At 45.0% G+C, this 20,186-nt stretch overlaps 1 protein-coding gene across 1 annotated transcript in view; it reads right to left on the bottom strand.

The window, feature by feature from the left end:
• Positions 1 to 1,524: 1,524 nt before the first annotated feature.
• The window catches only part of ITIH2 (inter-alpha-trypsin inhibitor heavy chain 2), a 28,812-nt gene continuing 10,150 nt past the window's right edge, over positions 1,525 to 20,186 (bottom strand). Inside the window, exons 7-21 of the mRNA XM_032473843.1 lie at positions 20,064 to 20,171; positions 19,268 to 19,396; positions 17,823 to 17,939; positions 15,785 to 15,953; positions 15,078 to 15,203; positions 13,316 to 13,497; positions 11,602 to 11,787; positions 10,890 to 11,029; positions 9,329 to 9,498; positions 8,356 to 8,493; positions 6,262 to 6,375; positions 5,605 to 5,803; positions 4,885 to 5,057; positions 3,492 to 3,603; positions 1,525 to 2,800 (exon numbers count right to left, since the gene is read on the bottom strand). Coding sequence (XP_032329734.1) covers positions 2,653 to 2,800; positions 3,492 to 3,603; positions 4,885 to 5,057; positions 5,605 to 5,803; positions 6,262 to 6,375; positions 8,356 to 8,493; positions 9,329 to 9,498; positions 10,890 to 11,029; positions 11,602 to 11,787; positions 13,316 to 13,497; positions 15,078 to 15,203; positions 15,785 to 15,953; positions 17,823 to 17,939; positions 19,268 to 19,396; positions 20,064 to 20,171 — 2,211 coding nt within the window. The 3' untranslated portion in view covers positions 1,525 to 2,652. The remainder of the gene's footprint in view (positions 2,801 to 3,491; positions 3,604 to 4,884; positions 5,058 to 5,604; positions 5,804 to 6,261; positions 6,376 to 8,355; positions 8,494 to 9,328; positions 9,499 to 10,889; positions 11,030 to 11,601; positions 11,788 to 13,315; positions 13,498 to 15,077; positions 15,204 to 15,784; positions 15,954 to 17,822; positions 17,940 to 19,267; positions 19,397 to 20,063; positions 20,172 to 20,186) is intronic.

Below are 20,186 nucleotides of genomic sequence, written 5' to 3'. Positions count from 1 at the left end.
TCTAAACATGTTTGCAATGCATTTGGGTAAATGCCAAGGGGCATGATTGCTGGATTGAGTGGTAAGAGTGTCTTCCTTCCAAAGTGGCTGCACCATTTTGTATCCCCACCAGCAGTGAACGAGACTCCCTGTTGCTCCGCATCCTCACCAGCATTTGGTGGTGTCTTGATCTTGGCCGTTCTTGGAGGTACATAGCAGTATCTCGTTTTAATTTGCAGTCTGCTGACACAGGCTGCTAGCATCTTTCCATATGCTTATTTGCCATCTGTGCACCTGCTTTGGGGAGGTGTCTATTCAGGTCTTTTGTCTATGTTTACATTGGGTCATTCACTTCCTTACTGTTGAATTCTAAGAGTTCTTTGTATATTTTGGATGACGGTCTTACATTAGGTATGTCTTTTGTAAATATTTTCTCCCTGTCTGTAGCTTCTTAGTTTCTGGAAAGCTATTGTTTTTCACCAACTTGGCTTGTGATTGTGTCAAGTTATTGGCATTAATGCCCTGGGAAACCAAATTCCTTGAGTTTTCCTCATTGGGAGTGCCACTGGACCCCATTCCCTCGTGTGCTTATTGTCCGTTTGTGGATTCTAACTGCCTGTCAGTTTTTATTGATGTGTTTAAGTAAGTCTGTTTAACAGACATTTACTGAGTACCTCCAGTCAGTAAGCCATTGCAGTAGCTGCTAGAGATGGAAGAGGGAACAGCAGAGGCAGACGTAAGATGGGTGTTGGGAGGGGACTGCCGATGTTCAATGAATTAACATTCAAATGAACTGACTGGCCGATAAAGAGAAATTTTTGCTGATCGGAAGTAGCCACTTAAAAACCCGCCCTGATCTTGCTGCACCCCAGTGAGAGACCAGTAGCTGATGCCTCAGTTCCAACTTTGGCAAAATGGAATCACGAGATTAGAATGAGGCTCAGCGTTGATTGTAAGTTAGTCGTTAGGTTGAAAGAAGTGACCCCAGAAATGTTAACTGGAAACTGAATCATTACGCCAGGAAAAGGAGCCGTCATCGATTCGTCTTTCTTTTACATGGATATTTCAGAAAAAGTGACCAACATAGACTTTGCCAGTGTGAAAAGGCATTAAGAAAAGGAGAACAGTACTAAATTGTTACATCATATAAGTCCTTTTATGTATCTAGGCAGCCAGGTAGTTCTTACTTTGCGCTCGCCAGGGCTTCGGAGTCACATACGTCTCTTTCGATTGGGATAAAGCACAAGAGAAGATCCCCCTTTTTAGGGTATCAAGTGGTCCTTTAAAGCATGTAGAATGATTTGCAAAAGACCTCATACCAGTAGGTGCAAAAACTACTGATTTATAATTCACTTTTAGTACACATCGAGATACTCTTTAGTTCCCTTTTATTACTTGTTTCTTTGGATTGCCAATTTTCCAACTCTAAGAACCCTTGATTAATTTTCAGTAATTTAGAAAGACAAACAAACTGATGACAGAGGTACGATCTGAGCCAAGACTCTGGTTTTCCTCAAACTTAAGCTCTTGTTTTCCTGACAGTTCTAACAATAAGACACATCTAATTGGTTTAATGGAAACTGTTTAGATTGACAGGAAGAGTTTTGAAGATAGGCCACTTAAGTCCTAAAGATGAATATAGTTGACAGATACCCGCCCTATAATACCCCAGCTGTTAAAAAAATTACATATTGGTCAGTTACCAGTGGGTTACAATGTGCTTCAACAAATAAATTGTCAAGTTATCCTTCATCGCTGAGAACAACATAATATTTTCAGAAACTAATCAAGAGGTAGACAGTGGAATAGATCCTTCCTTTCCAATAATTCCCACTAATTTGGTTTCTTTATTTGAAATTCAAAATTGATTATCACTTGCAATTCAAACTTAATTATATAGAGAAGGCATTTTTCTGGTTTCAAGAGGGACATGTAAACAGTGTTAATAAGATTATTTTTGCAGGCAATAAATTTTAAAACAATAACTATTTATAACAGTTCTGATACTTTGAATAACATGGATTTGATTTCAAATCTGGCTTCTTTTGATAGGATTCTTGCTCAAAATTCTGCCATAAGATTTTCATCTTTATTTTTCAAACTACTGAGCACATATAAAATACAAGAAAAGAACTTATGTAGCTGTAGGTAGCAGTTTTAAAGTCAAAATTTTTATGAAGTAACAATTATAAGAACCAACTTTTGAAGTTTGTGTTGACTATGACTTTTTAAGATTAGTATTTTTGAAATAGGAATGGAAAAGATACAGAATTATTTTTTGAATCATAGGTGCTCAATTTTTATAGAAGAATGAAACTAAAAGACAATGCTGTTTACCTCTTCAGCACTGAGGTTATCTTTAGATTACAAGTAATCACATATATTTAGTATTTCTACAATTATGTCAAATGCCAAAACCTAGGACTCCATCTGGATGGCAGCTTGACTGGCCAAAGCAGCTTTCCTCTGCGCGAACTTGACTAACACCCTAGCATCTGAAAACACAGCAGAATCCTAAAACTTCTTTGCAAAAGTATTTATTTTCTTCAGACATGTTAACAGGTTTTATAAGCCAGCACAATATCTGGTTACTTTTTGATGATTCAAACTCAAGAATGACTCCAAAAGTGGCAGGGGGGAAAATGTATATATAATTTCCCAAACTGTCAACTTTTAAGGCCATTGGAGAAAGCTGTAGAGCTGAGGCACAAAGTAATCCTTGTAATGTCCATCGATGAAGCCTTTCCCACTGTTGTGCACAAACCAACAAGGAACTTCCGTCCCAAACACCCTGTCAGTTCGGTAGTCTTTCTGCAGCCCTCTGAAACGGAAACGGAGTGCGTGGTCAGGGCCGGGCCAGCGCGCGGCCAGCCTGCGCACCCGGAAAGGAGGCACACTGCCCTTGGCTGGGTTTTGCACCCCCTTGGATCACGGTATCTGCCCGCCCCACCCATCCCCCTTTTCCAAGTCGTACAAAACACCAGAGCCCGGCGCTTGGTTTAGAAGGACAGGGAACAAGCAGTGTGTCCTTAGATAATTCAAATAACCTTTGTAGAGAATGACCAATAAGGGCTTTTCCAGCCAGGTAAAGCGTGCAAATTAACTGTCATATGGAAACAAAGGTAGAAATAGAACTCCAGTGTGTCAGGGCTCAGCTCACAAACTACCTGCAGAATGACTCTGCAGGTGCCTCTCACCGTCCCCGGCTGGGAGAGCGTTCTGCTTAAGGGCGATGCCACCTCAGGTACCCAGCTTGTGGCCACAGGGCTTCTAATGCACGCAGGAGCGGAAAGTAGGTTAATCTTGGCATCTCATGGTACGGTACTCGTACCCCCTCACTGCGCTTCAGATGGACCACGTGCAGTCTCCTTAAACAGACGTCACTCGTGTGTCTTTTCCTGGTGAACTGTTTCGTTTGCCATGAAACATCTCTCCCTGCTCTTCCGCTTTGCCGTTGAGTCCAGTCCTAACAGGAGCCCTTTTGGTTCCCATCGTATGCGTCCCATGCTTACCTGGTGACAACCAGCTTTTGTCCTTTCACTTCCATGCTTGCCTCTGGCTTCTTGGGGTCCTTTCCTGGTCGCTCGTTGAAGATACGTATCTTTGGCTCATGCATGAACTGGCCTAATGAAACAAAGTCCAGACATGTATCTACACGTAACCCGAGGAAAGACAAAAGGACGGGCTGCTCATGGGACCCGAGCTGCATGGTGGTCCCCCCTCCAGACTTCCTGCGGTGGAAAGACAGACTGAGAGGGAAAGGATGCAGGTGGCGGGATGGGTCCTTCCTGAGGGCAAAGCCATGCCGCTCACCCCGCGGTCACTGGACTGGACGTAGGAGGTGGAGCTACTGACGTAGGAGGTGGAGCTACTGGACGTAGGAGGTGGAGCTACTGGACGTAGGAGGTGGAGCTACTGGACCGTGAGTAGAATCAAACGCCCTGATGGTGGGCGTGAAGGTCCCAACTGAGAGCAGAGCTCAAATTACTTGTGACACTTAAACTCTGTGATGCTGAAATTGCAACCATTTTTTACAAAGTAGGGAAGGTTGACCTGGATGCCCCGCTTGTTATCACAGACTTCCTAAACCAGTTCACTTCTCTTCAGTTAGAAAAAACAGCCTTTAGCATAAAACATAACATGTACCCATCCCTTCTCTTAATTTGCTCACTCCGTGATGAAATCCCAGCCCTGGGAAAACCACGTCAGGAACGGCAGGCAGGCCTGGCTGCAGCCTTACTGAGTCACCCCACACCGCTGTGTTCGGTTGTATGAATCACGTTTTCTATTTTCTGTATATTATGATGTTTTGACATCTTAAAAACCCTGTCTGGCTGGGGAGAGACTGCCGCTCCCTGGGAAAGCCAGTTCTGAAAGATAGCAAAGGATGCAGCCAGGAACAAGGCCGGGATCTGCAAACTAACCAGCCCAGAGCCAGACCTCCTCTCTCTGGCCCGTGTGCCCCAGAGGAATCATTCCAGGGCCAGGTCCCAGGCAAGGAAAGCCCACCCTGTAGCCCAGCGCCCGCTGCTGAAATTGTTCAGGCCAACCCCAAACCACCCTGCTCTGTCTTGTCTTCCCCACAGAAACCCCAATAACGGCTCTGCTCTAAACCTATCTCTAGCTCCTGCTCCTGGTTCCTGACCCATATGTGGCCTTCTCCCTGTGGCCCTGCATGGCGAGAAATGCCTCGCGTTTCTATGGAAACCGTGACCAACAGTAAACGTTACACCCATTCAATGACACTGACCTCTCTGGGTCGTCACTCAGGCACCTTCACAAGTTGGGACCAGGGCACAGAGTGTAGGTGGGTCCTCCCTGAACCCTTGAGTCCACACCTGTCACTTGCCCACCTTCTAACAGTCAGAGCTGCTCAAGGCCGAGGGTGGACGGTGGACACTTTACCTATCAGTCCGTGTGCATTAGGAGAAAACTTATTTGAGGGGGCGATGTAGATCCCCAAAAAGTCTACATTGATTGGATGCTTCTTCCAAACTTGATGGAGTAAAACGGAAAAGGACATTTCTTTATCCAGGACGATGGTCACAGTTTTCTCTTTCTTCACTGAGACAAGTACCCTAATGGGAAGTCAAAATGGAATTAACGATTCCAGAACAGACTCTTTAGACAGTGATCCTCTCCCACCCCTAACAGGACTCCATTCTGCCCAGTACAAACCCCCACCTCCACCGTCCCAGTTTCCTAAGAGCTTTACAACGTTCTGGCTGGAGAATGTTGATTTCACTCATGGCTCTGAAATTCCGTCACTGTCTGTTTCTGTATCAACAACGAACGGATACTAATGGGAAGATATTCCTCATAGTGCACAACCATAGTGTTTCTAAACATACTCTGACAGAGTCGGCTGGACTTCAGTTGATGGGTTCATTCACTTGTCCATCACATACTAACTGGGGACCTCCTAATGCCAGGCGCCAGGCTAGCCCTGAGACGCACTGTGACCAAAACTACTGCCAGGAACAGGAGGAAGTAACCAGCTTTCTGAACCTCAACTTATTCACACTTAAAATGATGACTCTGAGTTCTCTGTGTCACGGATGTCTGGATGTGTTGATGTAGTCACATGTCAAGGACACGCCCGAATTCGAATGTGACAGTACTTGCCTCTGATGGAGGATGCGGGCTGTGTCGGACCAGGACAGGACAGCCGTCCGAGAGCCCCAGCTCAGCGAGATGGTCTCAGTGCTGATTTCTACTTTCATGTCTTCACGTTGGAAATAAAATCCCAGCTTCCCAAAGTAGGTGCTTAGTTTTTTATTCTGGGGCTTCTTGGCACCAATGAGCTGCCCGTTGACCAAAATCCCTGCAGAAAAAAAAACTTCTTTTCTCTTTTGTGTGCTTTTTTTTGGGGGGGGGGGGCACATGTGAGCACCATAATTCAAATTTATAAAACTTGAGACTATGGGGGACATTATTCTTTTATTTTCCTTCAGGATTTACATAACATTTTTTCCTTCTAATTCTCATCTTATAACTGCTTTATTATAGTTTAAATTAATTATATCACAATAAGTTCTGCTAGTTCATACTCAGAATATTTTATCTGTAATAGATCCAACAGTTAGGAATATATTTATAATTAATTTGTCACCATTGGAGTTTGAAAATGTAGTTTGAAATATATATATTACATATATATTATATACCTATATATATATTCTAATTTTATTAAGGTGAGAAAGAAAGAAATCCCAGGCAGTGACAGAGAAGCATGACCATGATCTAAAATTCTAATTCAAATATAAGATCTTTTTCTTTTACCCGATTCTGGATCAGAAACAAGGCTGAGGATTTTTCCAGGCTCTGGGTCAATATTGAAACAAATATTCTTTTGGCTTTTCGGTAGGTAGATGATGAAGTGTGGGTCATTTTCAACTGGAAAATACACAAAGAAGATGAAAACAAACAAAATCACAGAAAGGAAGAGTGAGGTGAACAGTCTTTTGTTCCCAAACATCTTTAATTTCATGAAAACAGACGTGTACTGTGCTCCTGCTACATGCTAGGTCCTGTTCTAGGCCCTGGGGACCCAGCGGCCCTCACCCATTGTCCCTCCCTCATGGAGTCTCCATCAGAGTTTTATGTTATTTTACAAATGTCGGGGGAGGGTACAGCTCAGTGGCAGAGCACATGCTTAGCATGCATGAGGTCCTGGGCTCAATCCCCAGCACCTCCACTGAAAAAAAAGTAAACAAAACAAAACTCTATAAGGATATATTTTTAAGATATTATAAATATCAATTCAAAGTCCTTGCTACGTTCTCTGTCAGAATCCGAAAGCCAGTGAGCAGTGGGCTTACAATCCTAGAAATTAGCTCTGAGGCTTTCTGGATGGAAGAGGCCTACATTCCCCACAGTCTAGAAAAGCAGCACGTTTCTAGGCACCCTGGGAGCTCCTCGGATACTTAAACTTCATGGAACTGAATGGCTATGCTGCGCACCAGAAATTAACACAACATGGTAAGCCAAGGAAAGAAAAAAAGAGAACAAATAAAGAAAAAGAAACTTCAAACAGCCAGGGGTTAAGCTGGCACTTGGGACCTTCCCACAGGGAGAAGGACGCGCTCCTTCTCTCAGTGTTGACGTTTGCTCCTAAATAAAAGGAAGGGAAAGGCACAGGCTTTCTGCCGGGACCAGCTAATTGCAAAGCAGCGGAAATCCCTTCCCCTGAGAGGCGCGGAAGGAGACCAGGAATGGGAGGGGAGACACCCCTACTTCCCCCGGACCGCTTCTCCCTCACTGCAGAGGTTGACAGTGAGAAGGCAAAGAAAGAAATCTGCACAAGGAGACCACAGCTGCCAACATCACAAGGAAATACGTTTTCCTGTCTTCTACGCAATCACGCCTGCTACCCACGCCTCCTGCTGAAATCACTGGTAGAAAAGTTTCCAAACACTGATCAAAACCAGGATTGTAAAGTACGCCATTAAAACTGAACCAGCAAACACATAAACAATCCCCCGAAATAATCTATAATGATGTAGTGATACAGGAAACAACATGGAAGTATGTTTGATCGTAAAATTGACAGCTTCTCATCTTTAATAACAACACTTATTCATTGAGTGACTATTACATGTGAGCTCTTTAAAGATGGTTTTACATTTAATCAACAACCCAGCTACCTGAGTATCACTGTGCCTGTTCTCAAAGTGAAGGAAGTACAGAAATGTTAAGTAACTCACTCAAGTTCAGGCAAGTGGCACGAGCAATCTCCAAAGAGAATGTTCTTTTCACTGATACCCACAGGCCCTCCCCACACGAGAGGTGCATTTCTTCCATCCCAGAGGGTTTGCCTTGTACAGTTGGAAGTGGGGTGCTACAGAACGAACTGTCCCCCTCACCAAATTCACATGATGAAGCTGTAACCACCAACATGACGGTGTTTAGAGGTGAGGCCTTGGGAACTGATGAGGGTTAGACAAGGTCACAAGGGTGGGGCCCCCATGATGGAATCTGTGCCCTTTAAGAGACACTGGAAAGCTTGCCCCCTCTGTCTGTCTCTCTCTCTCCAGTGCACACGCAAAGGAGCCATGTGAACACACAGGAAGACGGTGCTGCCTACAAGCCAAGAAAATGAAATTTGCCTTGCCAACACCTTGCTCTTGGACTTCCAGCCTCCGGAACTCTGAGGAATGAGTTTCTGTTATTTAAACCACCCAGTCTATGTATGGTATCTTGTTAAGGTGGCTCAAGCTGGCTAATACCTGGGGCCATCTTTTTTCCATGGGAGGCAATAATACCTGTGAAAGTCACCTACTTTACCAGGATTTTTTTTTAACGTGTATAAATGCTCCACAAAATTATGATCCGATTGAGATCCAGGATGTGGGAGCAGCGTGGACGGCCGTTTACCTCTTATCACGTGTGGAGGGGGGGTCGTCTCAAGCACCTGCGCTCCCACCGCAGGCATGGGGATCACTGGTGTCGGCGAAGGGCTGGCCCACGACGGCAATGCATTTGGAGGAACTTTGCTGCCGTAGAACAGGGCACCTGTGTAGAAAAACCTGTCTCCATCAGTTTCCAGGTTTACTTTTCCGTGGAAGTTGCTTATAATTTCCGGAATCTGTTTTTATGCAGACCGACCCCAGAGGTTCTCAGCTAAGATTTTCGTCCATTATTTTTATTCCAGTCCTCTCTCTTCCAGCTCCTTTTGTCATCCATGCAGTGTGGGCCTGCTAGAGGGTTCTCAGCAGTTTTAAGAAAACTCAGTCTACAAGGAAACTTGGAACACTCAGAATCTTACGGTCACAAGAAACTGAAAAAAATTTCAATTTGGAAAGGTATTTTTTCTTGCAGAGGAGTAGGATGAGCAATGAAAGACTTTCAAGCATAAAAATATATTACATTAGGATCTAATTCTGCCAGGAAAACGGAATGGAAAAAGAAGTTCAACTAGAAAAAAAGAACAATATAAAATTTCTGATAATTAAAATCAAATTTGTTCATGTATTTTTTTAAATGGATAATTATCAAATCAGGTATTCCATTGCATTGAATACACTTGAAACAGTGATGTAATGGTTTTATTTTTAAAGATCCTTATTTTCAATATGCCCCAAATGAAATTTGTTGCAACTATTTAAACAAGGTCAAAAAAAATTAATGTTGATTTAAACAACACATGCTGGGGGGGTACAGGTTTTCAGAATTCCTTTGGGGGACAAGGGAGCAGACACATTGGAAGACCACGGCAGTAAACTGTCCTCAAACTGACAGGGAGAGCTTGGGCACCTGGGGACACAGGACTGGGCACAAGAGCTGGAGACAGCAGGGACTGGGGGACCTTGGCTCGGGGTAAGAAAGACCCCCAGGCAGCTAGACTGACCTGGACAGCAGGAAGAGTCTTGTGGAGGGGAGTCGGCCAGCATGCGCTCATCCCCCACCTCGTTCTCAATCACCATCGCCGTGAGGGGCGTCACTATGTGATGCTCCAGGGACATCTGCAGGATTGTTCTTGTAATTTCCCGTTTAACAGCCGCTGTAGGAGCCAGGCTCCTGTGTTCAGGGAAGAGAGACACGACAGAGCATCACTACACGCCCGGCTGCGCTGAAGCCACACAGCCCACCACTCCCGGGTTCAGCCGGGACCCTGGGGGCCACGGGGTTAAAACACAACTAACGGGCTTCATGAAGCGTAGTGTTTTCTCCGGCCAGGTAGTCCTAAGGAAGTTGCTAAATAGATTATCCTTTAGAGCAGTTTTAGGTTTGCGGCAAAACTGAGCAGAAGGTAGAGATTTTCCGTACACTCCCTGCCCCTCCCCAGCGCGGCAGCCTCCGCTTTCTCAGCGCCACCCACGAGAGCGGTCCACTTGTTACACCTGATGCATCTACGTCCACACGTCCTGGTCGCCCAAAGCCCGCACTGACGTTAGGGTTTACTCTGGGGCTGTGCATTCTGTGGGCTTGGATGAACGCACAGTAACAGACATGCGTCATTACAGTATCAGACCGACTAGTTTCACTGCCCTGAAAATCCCCCGTGCGCTGCCTGCTCATCCTCCCACCCCTGCCCCCGGCAACCACTGAACCACTTTATGGCGATTGTTTTTAAAAATCAATATTTAGCTTCTGCAGCAATTTGCTAGATACCTTTACATGCACCCAGTCGTTTCTGTAAAGGGGCAGGGAAGTTTCGCACTTGCTTCAAAGCCACAGCTTACAGCCTCGTGTCTGATTTACAATCCTATTTGACATCGCGGATTTTCTGAGCAGTTATTACGGCCGTATTTCGTTTTTCCCAACCTAGTTCAGGTGACCCTGCTCCACCTTTCTGAGAATCAAACAGGTAGCGTGGGGTTCGAGAACAGTACTTTCCTTATCCAAACACCCCCCTGTAATTCTGATACAGGCGGTCAGAGAACCATACAGTACTCTAGAAATAAAGGTTTTACATTGGAGAGTTTAAATACAGGTCAACCGAGAAGCCGGAGATGAAACAGGTCATCATATTGAGTGAAAGAAGCCAGAAAGAAAAGGACACAGTTTGTGTCACTGTATGAAATGTAGTCACAGGCAAAAATAACTGACAGTGACAGATGTCAGAACAGGGACTTCCACTCGAGGTGGGAGGTGGGTGTTGAGTGGAAGAGAACGAAAGAAACGTCAAAGATGAGAGAAATCTGTATCTGACTCTGGGTGCTGACTAGGTGGGGGACGCACATAAAAAAGCATTACACTGGACACTGGCAGCGAACGCACGCCACACACGTTACTGTATGTGTGTTGTACGTCAAGAAAGTAAGAGTGAGCCCGGCTTTAGTGAAAAGGCTTGAAACCCTGTAATAATTTGCTGCGTGTCTTGGCTCCAAACTCTCTTTGTCTGTTACTTCAACTAGTCAAGCCAAACCTTTTGCTGTTGCAAATCCCTCCGGCGTATGTCTTCCTACCGTTCAGCTAGCAGCTGGTTGATGGTCAGGTAGGCCCACAGCTTCCTGGTGAAATCCGGATCCGCATGCTTGTCCTTGGAGAGGAAATCCTCCAAGCCGTCCATCTGGGCCAGGGTTTCCAAGACCAGCTCTGTGTTAGCCTGGATGACAAGAGGTTCGGTTGAAAGACACCAGGGCAGCAGAACTGGAGCTCATCAATTCACACTTTTTGGAGTACCTCCTGTGAGGCGTGGGGTACCATGCGACTAGACGGGGAATGCAAAACAATTCAAAAGGATGCACGAGAGGAAGTAAGCGCACACCTCTGGATTTGGGGACTGGGTTTGGGATGAGAAGGTAAGGATTTATACAATAGTTGGGAACATGGCACAGATATGCTCATGTCCTCTCTTTCACTTATTGCTTTTATTTCACTTCCTTTTTTTTTTTTTTAACATGTTTGATATGCTTTGATTTTTCTGTTTTTTGTTTTGGTGGGGGAAGGTAATTAAATTTGTTTATTTTTGGAGGAGGAACTGGGAATTGAACCCAGGACCTCGGGCATGCTAAGCATGCAGTCTACCGCTTGAGCTATACCCTTCCCCCTTATTTATTGCTTTTATTCGGCATATGTGACTCTTGGAAGCCAGAGTACCAGCCTGTTAACACAGCAGGTGGGCTGTATCCAGGGGACCAGTCAGTGTTTCTAGAGGAAGCAGATAAGCACAAATACCGAAGTTGCAGTGACCACACTCTGGAGCTGCTCCAGCTTATCAGGGTCCACTTTTCCTGCCACCACAATCTCGGAGCCTTTAAAATAGTTATGGAAACTGTTCTGAGTGATGTTCGTTACTGACGACTGGGGATAGTTGAACTGAACGTTCTGCAGCAAGGGAGTAGAGACCTGGTTGTAGAATTTCTGTAATTCATTAAAGAGAGAGAGAGAGAGAGAGAGAAATCATTATTTTCACACCACTTTATAGCTCTCAAGCATTGTTCTCTAAGATTCTTTAAGTGCTTAGCAGGTATCTCTCAGTGTGTTCTGCCAGCATCTCTGTGGAAAGCTACGGAAAACTCTCACTGTGATTACGTGAACTGAAACAGAGGTGATCATTCTTGTTAAGACAATTATTCTGGAAAAATTGTGCTGAACACTGGAATTTGACACAACATTGTAAAATGATTATAAATCAATAAAAAATGTTAAAAAAAAAAAAAAAGACAATTATTCTGGATGTAAGAGCCTAGCATTTTTTCCTTCTGTCACGACCAGCGTGAAAAGCGCATGGACACTCATAATAAGATAAGTCAGCTGGCAACATGGAGGGACCTGGAGATCGTCATTCTAAGTGAAGTCAGCCAGAAAGAAAAAGAAAAATACCATATGATACCACTCATGCATGAAATCTAAAACAAAAAAAGAAAAAAAAGACAAGTGAACTTATTTACAAAACAGAAACAGACTCACACATAGAAAATAAACCTATGGTTACCAGTGGGGAAAAGGGGTGGGAAGGGATAAACTGGGAGTTCAAGGTTTGCAAATACTAACTTCTATATATAAAATAGATAAACAAGTTTCTACTGTAGAGCACAGAGAACTATGTTCAATATCTTGTAATAACCTATAATGAAAAAGAATATGAAAATGAATATATGTATGCATATAGATGACTGAAACATCCTGCTGTACACCGGAAGTTGACACATTGTAAACTGACTAGACTTCATATACATGTGTATATATATGTATAAAAATTAGAATATATATACATTTATATATATATATAAAAATTAGAAAAGTAGAATAATTTAACAACAAAAAAGGTAAGTCACCTGGGTTGACATCCCCAAATCAGAACCCGTCTCTTCCCTGTTCCCAGGTTTAAATATGGCGCCTGCTGTTGATAAACGGAACCTGGAACTGACAGGGGAGAGGGGTAAAGTATATTTTTCTTCTCCTACATCTTCTTCTTGTCCATTTAGTCAAAATAAACAAGTAATTCATATCCTTTATATTTAAGGAAATGTATAGGTTATAGCTTGATTTGTGTTGCGCCATTAAAAGTGGATTTCCAAGACGCCAGTCTACTTGAAAGGGAAAAGAGTAGCCATGACTATTAGGAGGACCGATTGCTTAGCAGACTGACAGCCACAAGAAGATCTGACAGCGCCTCCCAAGACCTCTTCAAGGAATAAAGAACTGTGTACCCATCACCTTCCTGCCTCTCATCTCACTGTTAGTGCAGATACACAAGTGGGGGTGGGGTGCATGAGCAAGGAATTGGAACACTTCCAGATTCTTGTGACCTGCTATCACTGAAATAATGCCAATGTTTACTTAAACTCAGCCATCTTCATTTAGGCACCAGCTATTGCTAGTTGAATGATTTCAAGTGAAGGAAAAAAGAAAAAAAAAAAAAGAATAAGGCAGAACAAAATGTTACCTTGAGCTGGGAAGAAGTGTCCTGGTTTCCATAAATCCTTTGAGCGATCCCACGGTTTTCATTGGACAGCCTCTTCAGAAAGTCGTAATCGACATCGAATCCTATCCCCAAGCTGAACAAGGAGATGTTGTCTCCTATGTTGTCCCTCACGTTTTTCTGAATTTTTGACAATTTCAGTTCACCTAAACGTGACGATGACAGGAAGGAAATAAACAAGGAGGCCATGTTACAAAGTTTGAGGGGAAAACCCACAGAAAGCAGTTTAGCAAAATTTGTCCAAATTAAAAATGCACTTATGCTTTGACCCAGTCACTCAACTTCCAGGAATGTTTTTTACAGATGCAATCATACATGCTGAATTAAAGTATGGATGATGGTATATAGCAACGTTATTGGGAATGGCAACACATCAAAAACAACCTAAACGTATACCAATAAGGGAGACTGGTTAAATTATGGTACATTCAAACTGGGAAATACTATGCAGCTATGAAAAAGAACAAGGCAATTATTTATGTATTTATTGAATGAGCTCAAAGATGTATTTTTTAAATTTTAATTTATTCATTTTTGGGGGGGAGGTAATTGGATTCATTTATGTATTATTATTTTTTTTAATGGTGGTACTGGGGATTGAACCCAGGACCTTGCGCATGCTAAGCACACACTCTGCCACTGAGCTATACCCTCCTCCTTCAAAGATGCATTTTTCAAGGGGAGAGAAACAAGGTGAAGATCAATGTATGCAAGATGCATTAGTACAGGTGTGTGTATGTACACACTTTCATATATATGTGTGTGTGTGTGCGTCTGTATTCAGAGTATATAGATATGCATAGAACATCTCTGGAAAGATACACAAGAAATTGGCAACCAGTGACTGTCTCCAGGGACAAGAAGTGAATGGTTGAAGGTCAGGAGTGAGAAACTGACAGGTTTTTTTTTTTTTTTTTTTTTTTTTACTGTATTTCCTTTTCTTCTTTACGATTTTATTCTAAAATTAAATTTTAAAAGTCATCTGATGGAAGGAGGGAAAACACTAAATCATAACAAATACACACGGCCGCCATTCTTTCTCACTCCCCCTCTTTCCAGAACCCTGGCGCACTGTCAGGACTGCACCACTCACTCCCCTTCCGCTGAGCTGTGCCGGGCGCCGGCTAGACACAGACCGTGTCTACAAGACGGACTGCAGTGCAGCGCCGCTCTCCCTCCCACTGATGCTTGTCAGCGCAAAGACGCAAATAAAGCAAATAAAGACAGCGGTACGCAACAGAAGCAGGGAGGTGGCAGGCCGTTTTGTGGACAGGAAAAGTGCTTAACACACAGGATGCATCAGAGAAGAAAGCTCACTGCATCAGGTGCAGTGAGCAGTGTGGAGAAGCACGGAGGACTAAGTTACTCAGAGGTTCTCCTGGGAGAGCTGGATAAACACTCATCACACTCACTCCTGTGCACCATCTCACACACGTCAAGTTGAGGAAATAAATGCATTTCACTAGCACCTATCAGCAATCCTCACGGCGTACGATTTGAATTCCCCACATTGTGGAGGCGAAAGGGCGGCTTTCCAGAGCATCTCCCCAAATGTCCGGGGATTGTTTTAAGTGGGGTGAGTGCTTCAGGGTTCTTTAGGAAGCATGGGTTTTAAACAGTTTAGAAATTCAGGTAAATGTCACGAGAGTTCCCATTTCAAGCAAATCACGTTCCCAAGAAACCACAGTATAAATGTTTGTCGCTAGAAAATTGAAGTGATGCTTGCCTACTGTTGGATCGCCGTCAGACACCAAAATGATAAGTGACACTGCGTTGGGGTCCAACAGTCCCAAGTTGTTGGCTTCATTCAAAATAAAGATGGCCCGCAGGAGGGCTTCGTTGATATTTGTGCCTGTGAACGCAACAGAGCGTGCCATTCTGTTAGATACTCTTACTTTCCACCCAAACCATCACATCTTGGGTTCAGATTCATCTGGTGATGACTCGTGCATAATTTATTTATTCAGCACCCAAGTCATTCCATTGCTTTCCAAGGGATGTAAATTTTGGTCAAGATTCCCCAGTGGCATAAAATCCTCACTTTGTAGTAAACGCTTCCCTTAGAGAGGCATGAACCCTTTCAAAGCACGTTGACATCGACGTGTCGTTAGCCACCAAACTGAAGGTACCGATGCACCTGGACACTGTTCTGTAGTCAGTTACATGTTAGGCCATGCGAGCCATAAAAAGGCTAGTGCCACCTCCCGACACCCCTTTTTGAGGATGGAATGGTAAAAGCGTGTGTGGGATGGGTTATATGTTGTGCTTCCACCATGAACTTAGTACTCCTCATGGAACGATAAAGGTATTATTTAAGGCAGACCATGGCAGGCTGGGCACAGACCACTGCGGGAGGGAAGAATATTTCTTATGTGAACTGAGGTTTGAATCTAATGGAATTTGCTCCCTGGGCTTCAGGCTGAACCCCCTCACCTCCACTGGGCTGGATTTTCTCAATATAATTCTTGGCGTCCGCAATCTGTGTTTTTGTAGCTGAGACTAAATCATTTCTCCAGGTTCGAACGTTGTGGTTGAAATCAACCACAGAGAACTGGTCTTCAGTGCGTAGGTCATCCAATATGGTCTTCATGGCTTCCACTGTCTATTTAAAAAGAGGATGGAAGTAAGTTCATGTGTGTCAGTTTTTTTTTTTAGATTCTTTATAAGTGATATCATAGGAATGTTTGTCTTCCTCTGTCTCACTTACCTCACTCAGTATGATAATCTCCAGGTCCATCCATGTTGCTGCAAATGGCATGATTTCATTCTTTTATACCCCAGAAACTAACACAACTTTGTAAATCAACTACACTTCAATTAAAAGAAAGAATGGAAAAGATTCTTAATACATACGCTTTAAGCCTAAGAAGAAACGAGGAGGACCAATCATTCATCCTAGTCATTTTCAAGGTGCAATTCTCCTAGAAAACATCTTGAACCCACCTCAGTAAACACAGGTCTGCCTCTCACGGATCCTGAACATATTTTGTCTGCATTTTGATATTTAAACTTTCACCATCTCATTTTGTTATGCGTGACCAGTTTCATGGTCTCATTTTAAGTTCAGGATTATGAGCCTCAGAGCCAATCCGAGCAGCATTTGAACGAACTGGTCACATCTCCCTCTTAAGACAACTTGCTCATTATCTTCCAGAACCTCGGCCTGTCTTGGTTTTTTCCCCTCTGATACTCACTGACTGCTTTTCTTAATCTCCTTTGCTGGTTCCTCCTCTTCTCCCCAAACTATTCTAATTATTGGAAGAGTGTAGGGTTCACTCTTGGTTCTCGTCTCTAATTCCACTTGCTCCTTGCTGTTCTCATCTGGGCTCACTGCTGTCAGTACCTTCTACATGCTGGTGGCTCCACCACGTACAGCTCGCTATCACCCTTTTGAACACTGGACTGGACGTGTCCACTTGGGTGTGTAACAGTCGTCTGAACTTCAGTGATAAACCAAATGCCTGACACACAGTAGGTGCTTAGTAAACATTTGTTAAACGAAAGAAGAAAGGGAGGAAGGAGGAAAGGAGGGAGGGAGGGCAAGAAGGAAGGAGAGAATAAACTGTTGTGTTAGACCAGTGGTTCTCAACTGAGAGCAATGTCCTCCCTGCAATGTCTGAAGACAGTTTTGATCGTCACGACTGGGAGGGTGGGTGCTACTGGCATCTAGTGGATAGAGGTCAGGGATGCTGCTAAACATCTGTGTGTGGAAGGGAGAGCTCAGTGGGAGAGCGCATTACAAGGTCCTGGGTTCAATTCCCAGTACCGCCATTAACAAAAACAAACAAACAAACAAACATCCTACAATGCACAATGTGGCCCTCACAATAAAGGACCAGCCAGCCTAAAATGTCAGTAACACCCCGATGGGAACCTCAGCATTTGGGTGTAAGCACAGTGGGCAGGGCCACGTTGTTTCCAGCTGTTGGATCCCAGAACAGTAGTGAACACTTGGATGGTCAGAATTGGTTGTTCAGTGAATGAAAGGTTCGTTGGTTGTTCAAAGTGGTTGAATGGATGGATCCAGCCATCAATGAATGGATGAAATGTCCTTGTTGGTTTAGAATCACATCTATACCATTAACACAGAGTGAGCCTACGGAAGCATGAGACAGGATGGTCCCCCTCAATGAATTACAATATAATTTAGAAAAAATGCACATAACTGTTTCAAAGTTACTCATGAACAACGGCAAGACACCAGAGTAAAATGTTATACGGAAGAACTGAAAGAATATTAAAGCAGAAGAGTGAGCAGAGTGAGAAGAGGCTATACTGAGATGATATTTTTCAAAAAGGTGAGGGTTGAGTAAATCTCTGCTCCTCATAAGCCACCCAGTCCGTGTAACCTTGTCAGCAGCCTGAGCTAAGACAAGCCCTAGGCGGGAGGCACACTGAACAACTGTAGTGCCAGGAGGAGGTCGAGGAAAGTCGGCAGCCCATGGCCCACTGTCAACCAGGGGGTACTTACCTGTTTCATTTTCACTCCCCACATCGAGCCACTAACGTCGATGACAAAGAGGATGTTCTTGGGAATTGGGTCCATGTTTTCAGGAGCAAAGAAGTGGACAAAATATCCATTAAATACCTGAAAACCAGAAACTATCTGTGAGACAAACCATTACGTATGTTTGGTATGGAGGAAGATGAGGGTCTGGGGATGGAGAGAGGAGGGGACACATGGTGAGCAGAAGGCGTGACGGCCGGTTGTAAGGAAGAGAACAGAGGGTTGGGGTCCACCCGTCCCTCCCTTCTCCTTCCTGCTCCTTCCCTAGGAAGCTCCGAGCCTTCTCAGCAGTTCAACCCCCAGGGTGTCTCACTCCAGTCCCCTCCGCTCCACCCAGTCTCCGTTGAGAGCCTCCACTCCAGGCGCCCTGCGAACCAACAGCGAATCAGGAGGAGCCCCTGCTCTCATGAGGCTCATGAGCAAGTAGAGGATCCAGACAAATACAGAGGCAATTTTCCAGCCCAGGGAAAATTCCAGCAAAATAAAATTCTCCGAGAACACCCAGTGGAGGTGCGTCTACCTCAGAAGAGGGGTGGGGTCCTTTCCCAAGGAAATGGCATCTGTGCTGGACTTGAGTGAGAGTTTGGAGATAGCCTGCCAGCGTGGGGGCTGGGGGTGGGGCTGGGGAGGAGACTTCCAGACTGTGTAGCCCTGGGGCATCCTTAGGTCGCTGTAAGTGGTTCAGTGCGATGAATGCCGGAATTCAAGGCTTCAGGGCACAGAAGCCACTGGGCAGATCACGAAGGACCTTCATCTGCACCCTAGGGAGTCTGGACTGTACTTGAAGTTGACAGGCGGTCCCTCGGGCTGGATCCCTGACCACCCTCCGTCTTCCCCTGATGAGTGGCTCACTTCATTCTCTTTCCATTGCCCTTTGGATGCTTCTACCAGGACGCGACAGTGTCCGGCTGCAGGCTGTGTGGCTGGGGACACCCCCCGACCTCCCAGGCCCTGGAGAGAAGCACGGGCTTTTGGACACTCTCAAAGGGCTCTGACCTTAGTGCGGGGAAAGACAGACCCACATCTAAGACACGACACAAGAGGAAGGGGAAACACTCAAGAACTCTCTCAAGGAACATAACCTCCGTGCCTTCTTTGATAGTCTGATTGCAAAGGGCCTTGGATGGTCATCTAAAATTCCCATTTTGTGATTTCCTATGGTTCTTCATTTGAGGCCTAGAAGTACCTTTCTGGGACCAAGGGCATGAGACCCAGTGACCCTTATTCAGTTATCTTGACATAAAATGCTTGGCGACACGTAGAGAAATATGATTTTAGTCCCTCGTTGGCAGCCTGGACACTTGCGTTGGCAGCTAGGAACACCCAGAGGCGGAGGGTGTGGGTTATTCAACGAGAGGTAGAGGTCTGGTTTCGGTAGGGCCCTTCTCCTCAAGTCTGCTCTCACCCACCTGAAGTTCACCGACCTTCTCTTCTCTGTTCACATCGTACATCACCACCAGCTCTCCGTCTACCGCCGTCTCAGAGCAGTCGGGGCATTTTCTTTGTTGTGCTACCGTGGGCTTGAAGGTGATGTGTGCCTGGAAAGAAGAGTGGTGTGCAAGTGGGTCTCGGCCCCCCTCCCTCTCCAGGTGCCGGGCTGATGGCTGCGCCTTCTCACACACACAGGAGAAGAGGTGCGGCCCCACGACCCGGGGCCATTCAGCCCCGTTACTGATGGGGGGGCCAACCCAAGGGGTGCGAGGGGCGACTAACAGCCCAAGGTGCTGCTGGCCAGGTTTCAGTCCTTTATAAGAGATTCAAAGAATTCCTCCCTCCCCCCCGTGGTAGAAACGGCTACCAGCTCTAGAAAGAGTCGGTGAAAGGGTCTTGAGAGGACTCCGATCTTTCCGAAGGTGGCTATTATTGGCCATTAAGGGAAAGAGAATTAAGCTGAGCATCTCTTGCTGAGACGAATGAAAATCCACTCTGTATTATGTGAGAGCTGTCTTTTAGCTACTGCTCAAGCGGGTGACTTGGAGGAAATGAAGCTCCAAAGTGGACGGCCACTGGTCAAAATGCAATGGAACGATCGGTAGTTTTAGCCTGTACACCCTGTGGAAGACCCTAGACTTTGCTCAAGGATCCCTGTTCCTTCGTATAGTCACCTCAGTTCAGCACCTGATCACTTTTCTATCCCCCAGAGAAGCAGCAGAACCCACGAGCCCGTGGCCACTTCAACTATGTGACATGCAACGCTCATGGTACCTTCTGCTGTCCCTTAGATACGACCGGAACTCCATCGAAATGCCCATCAAAGGTGTCCAGAACATGAAGAAATCTCAGTCCCTGAGGCTCAATGATCCGCACATCTACCTAGAGGTGGGAAAG

The sequence above is a fragment of the Camelus ferus genome, chromosome 35, assembly GCF_009834535.1.
Source record: "Camelus ferus isolate YT-003-E chromosome 35, BCGSAC_Cfer_1.0, whole genome shotgun sequence".
Classification (NCBI taxonomy): domain Eukaryota; kingdom Metazoa; phylum Chordata; class Mammalia; order Artiodactyla; family Camelidae; genus Camelus; species Camelus ferus.
Note: the sequence above shows the minus strand (reverse complement) of the source record. Positions and strands in the feature narration are given on the sequence as shown.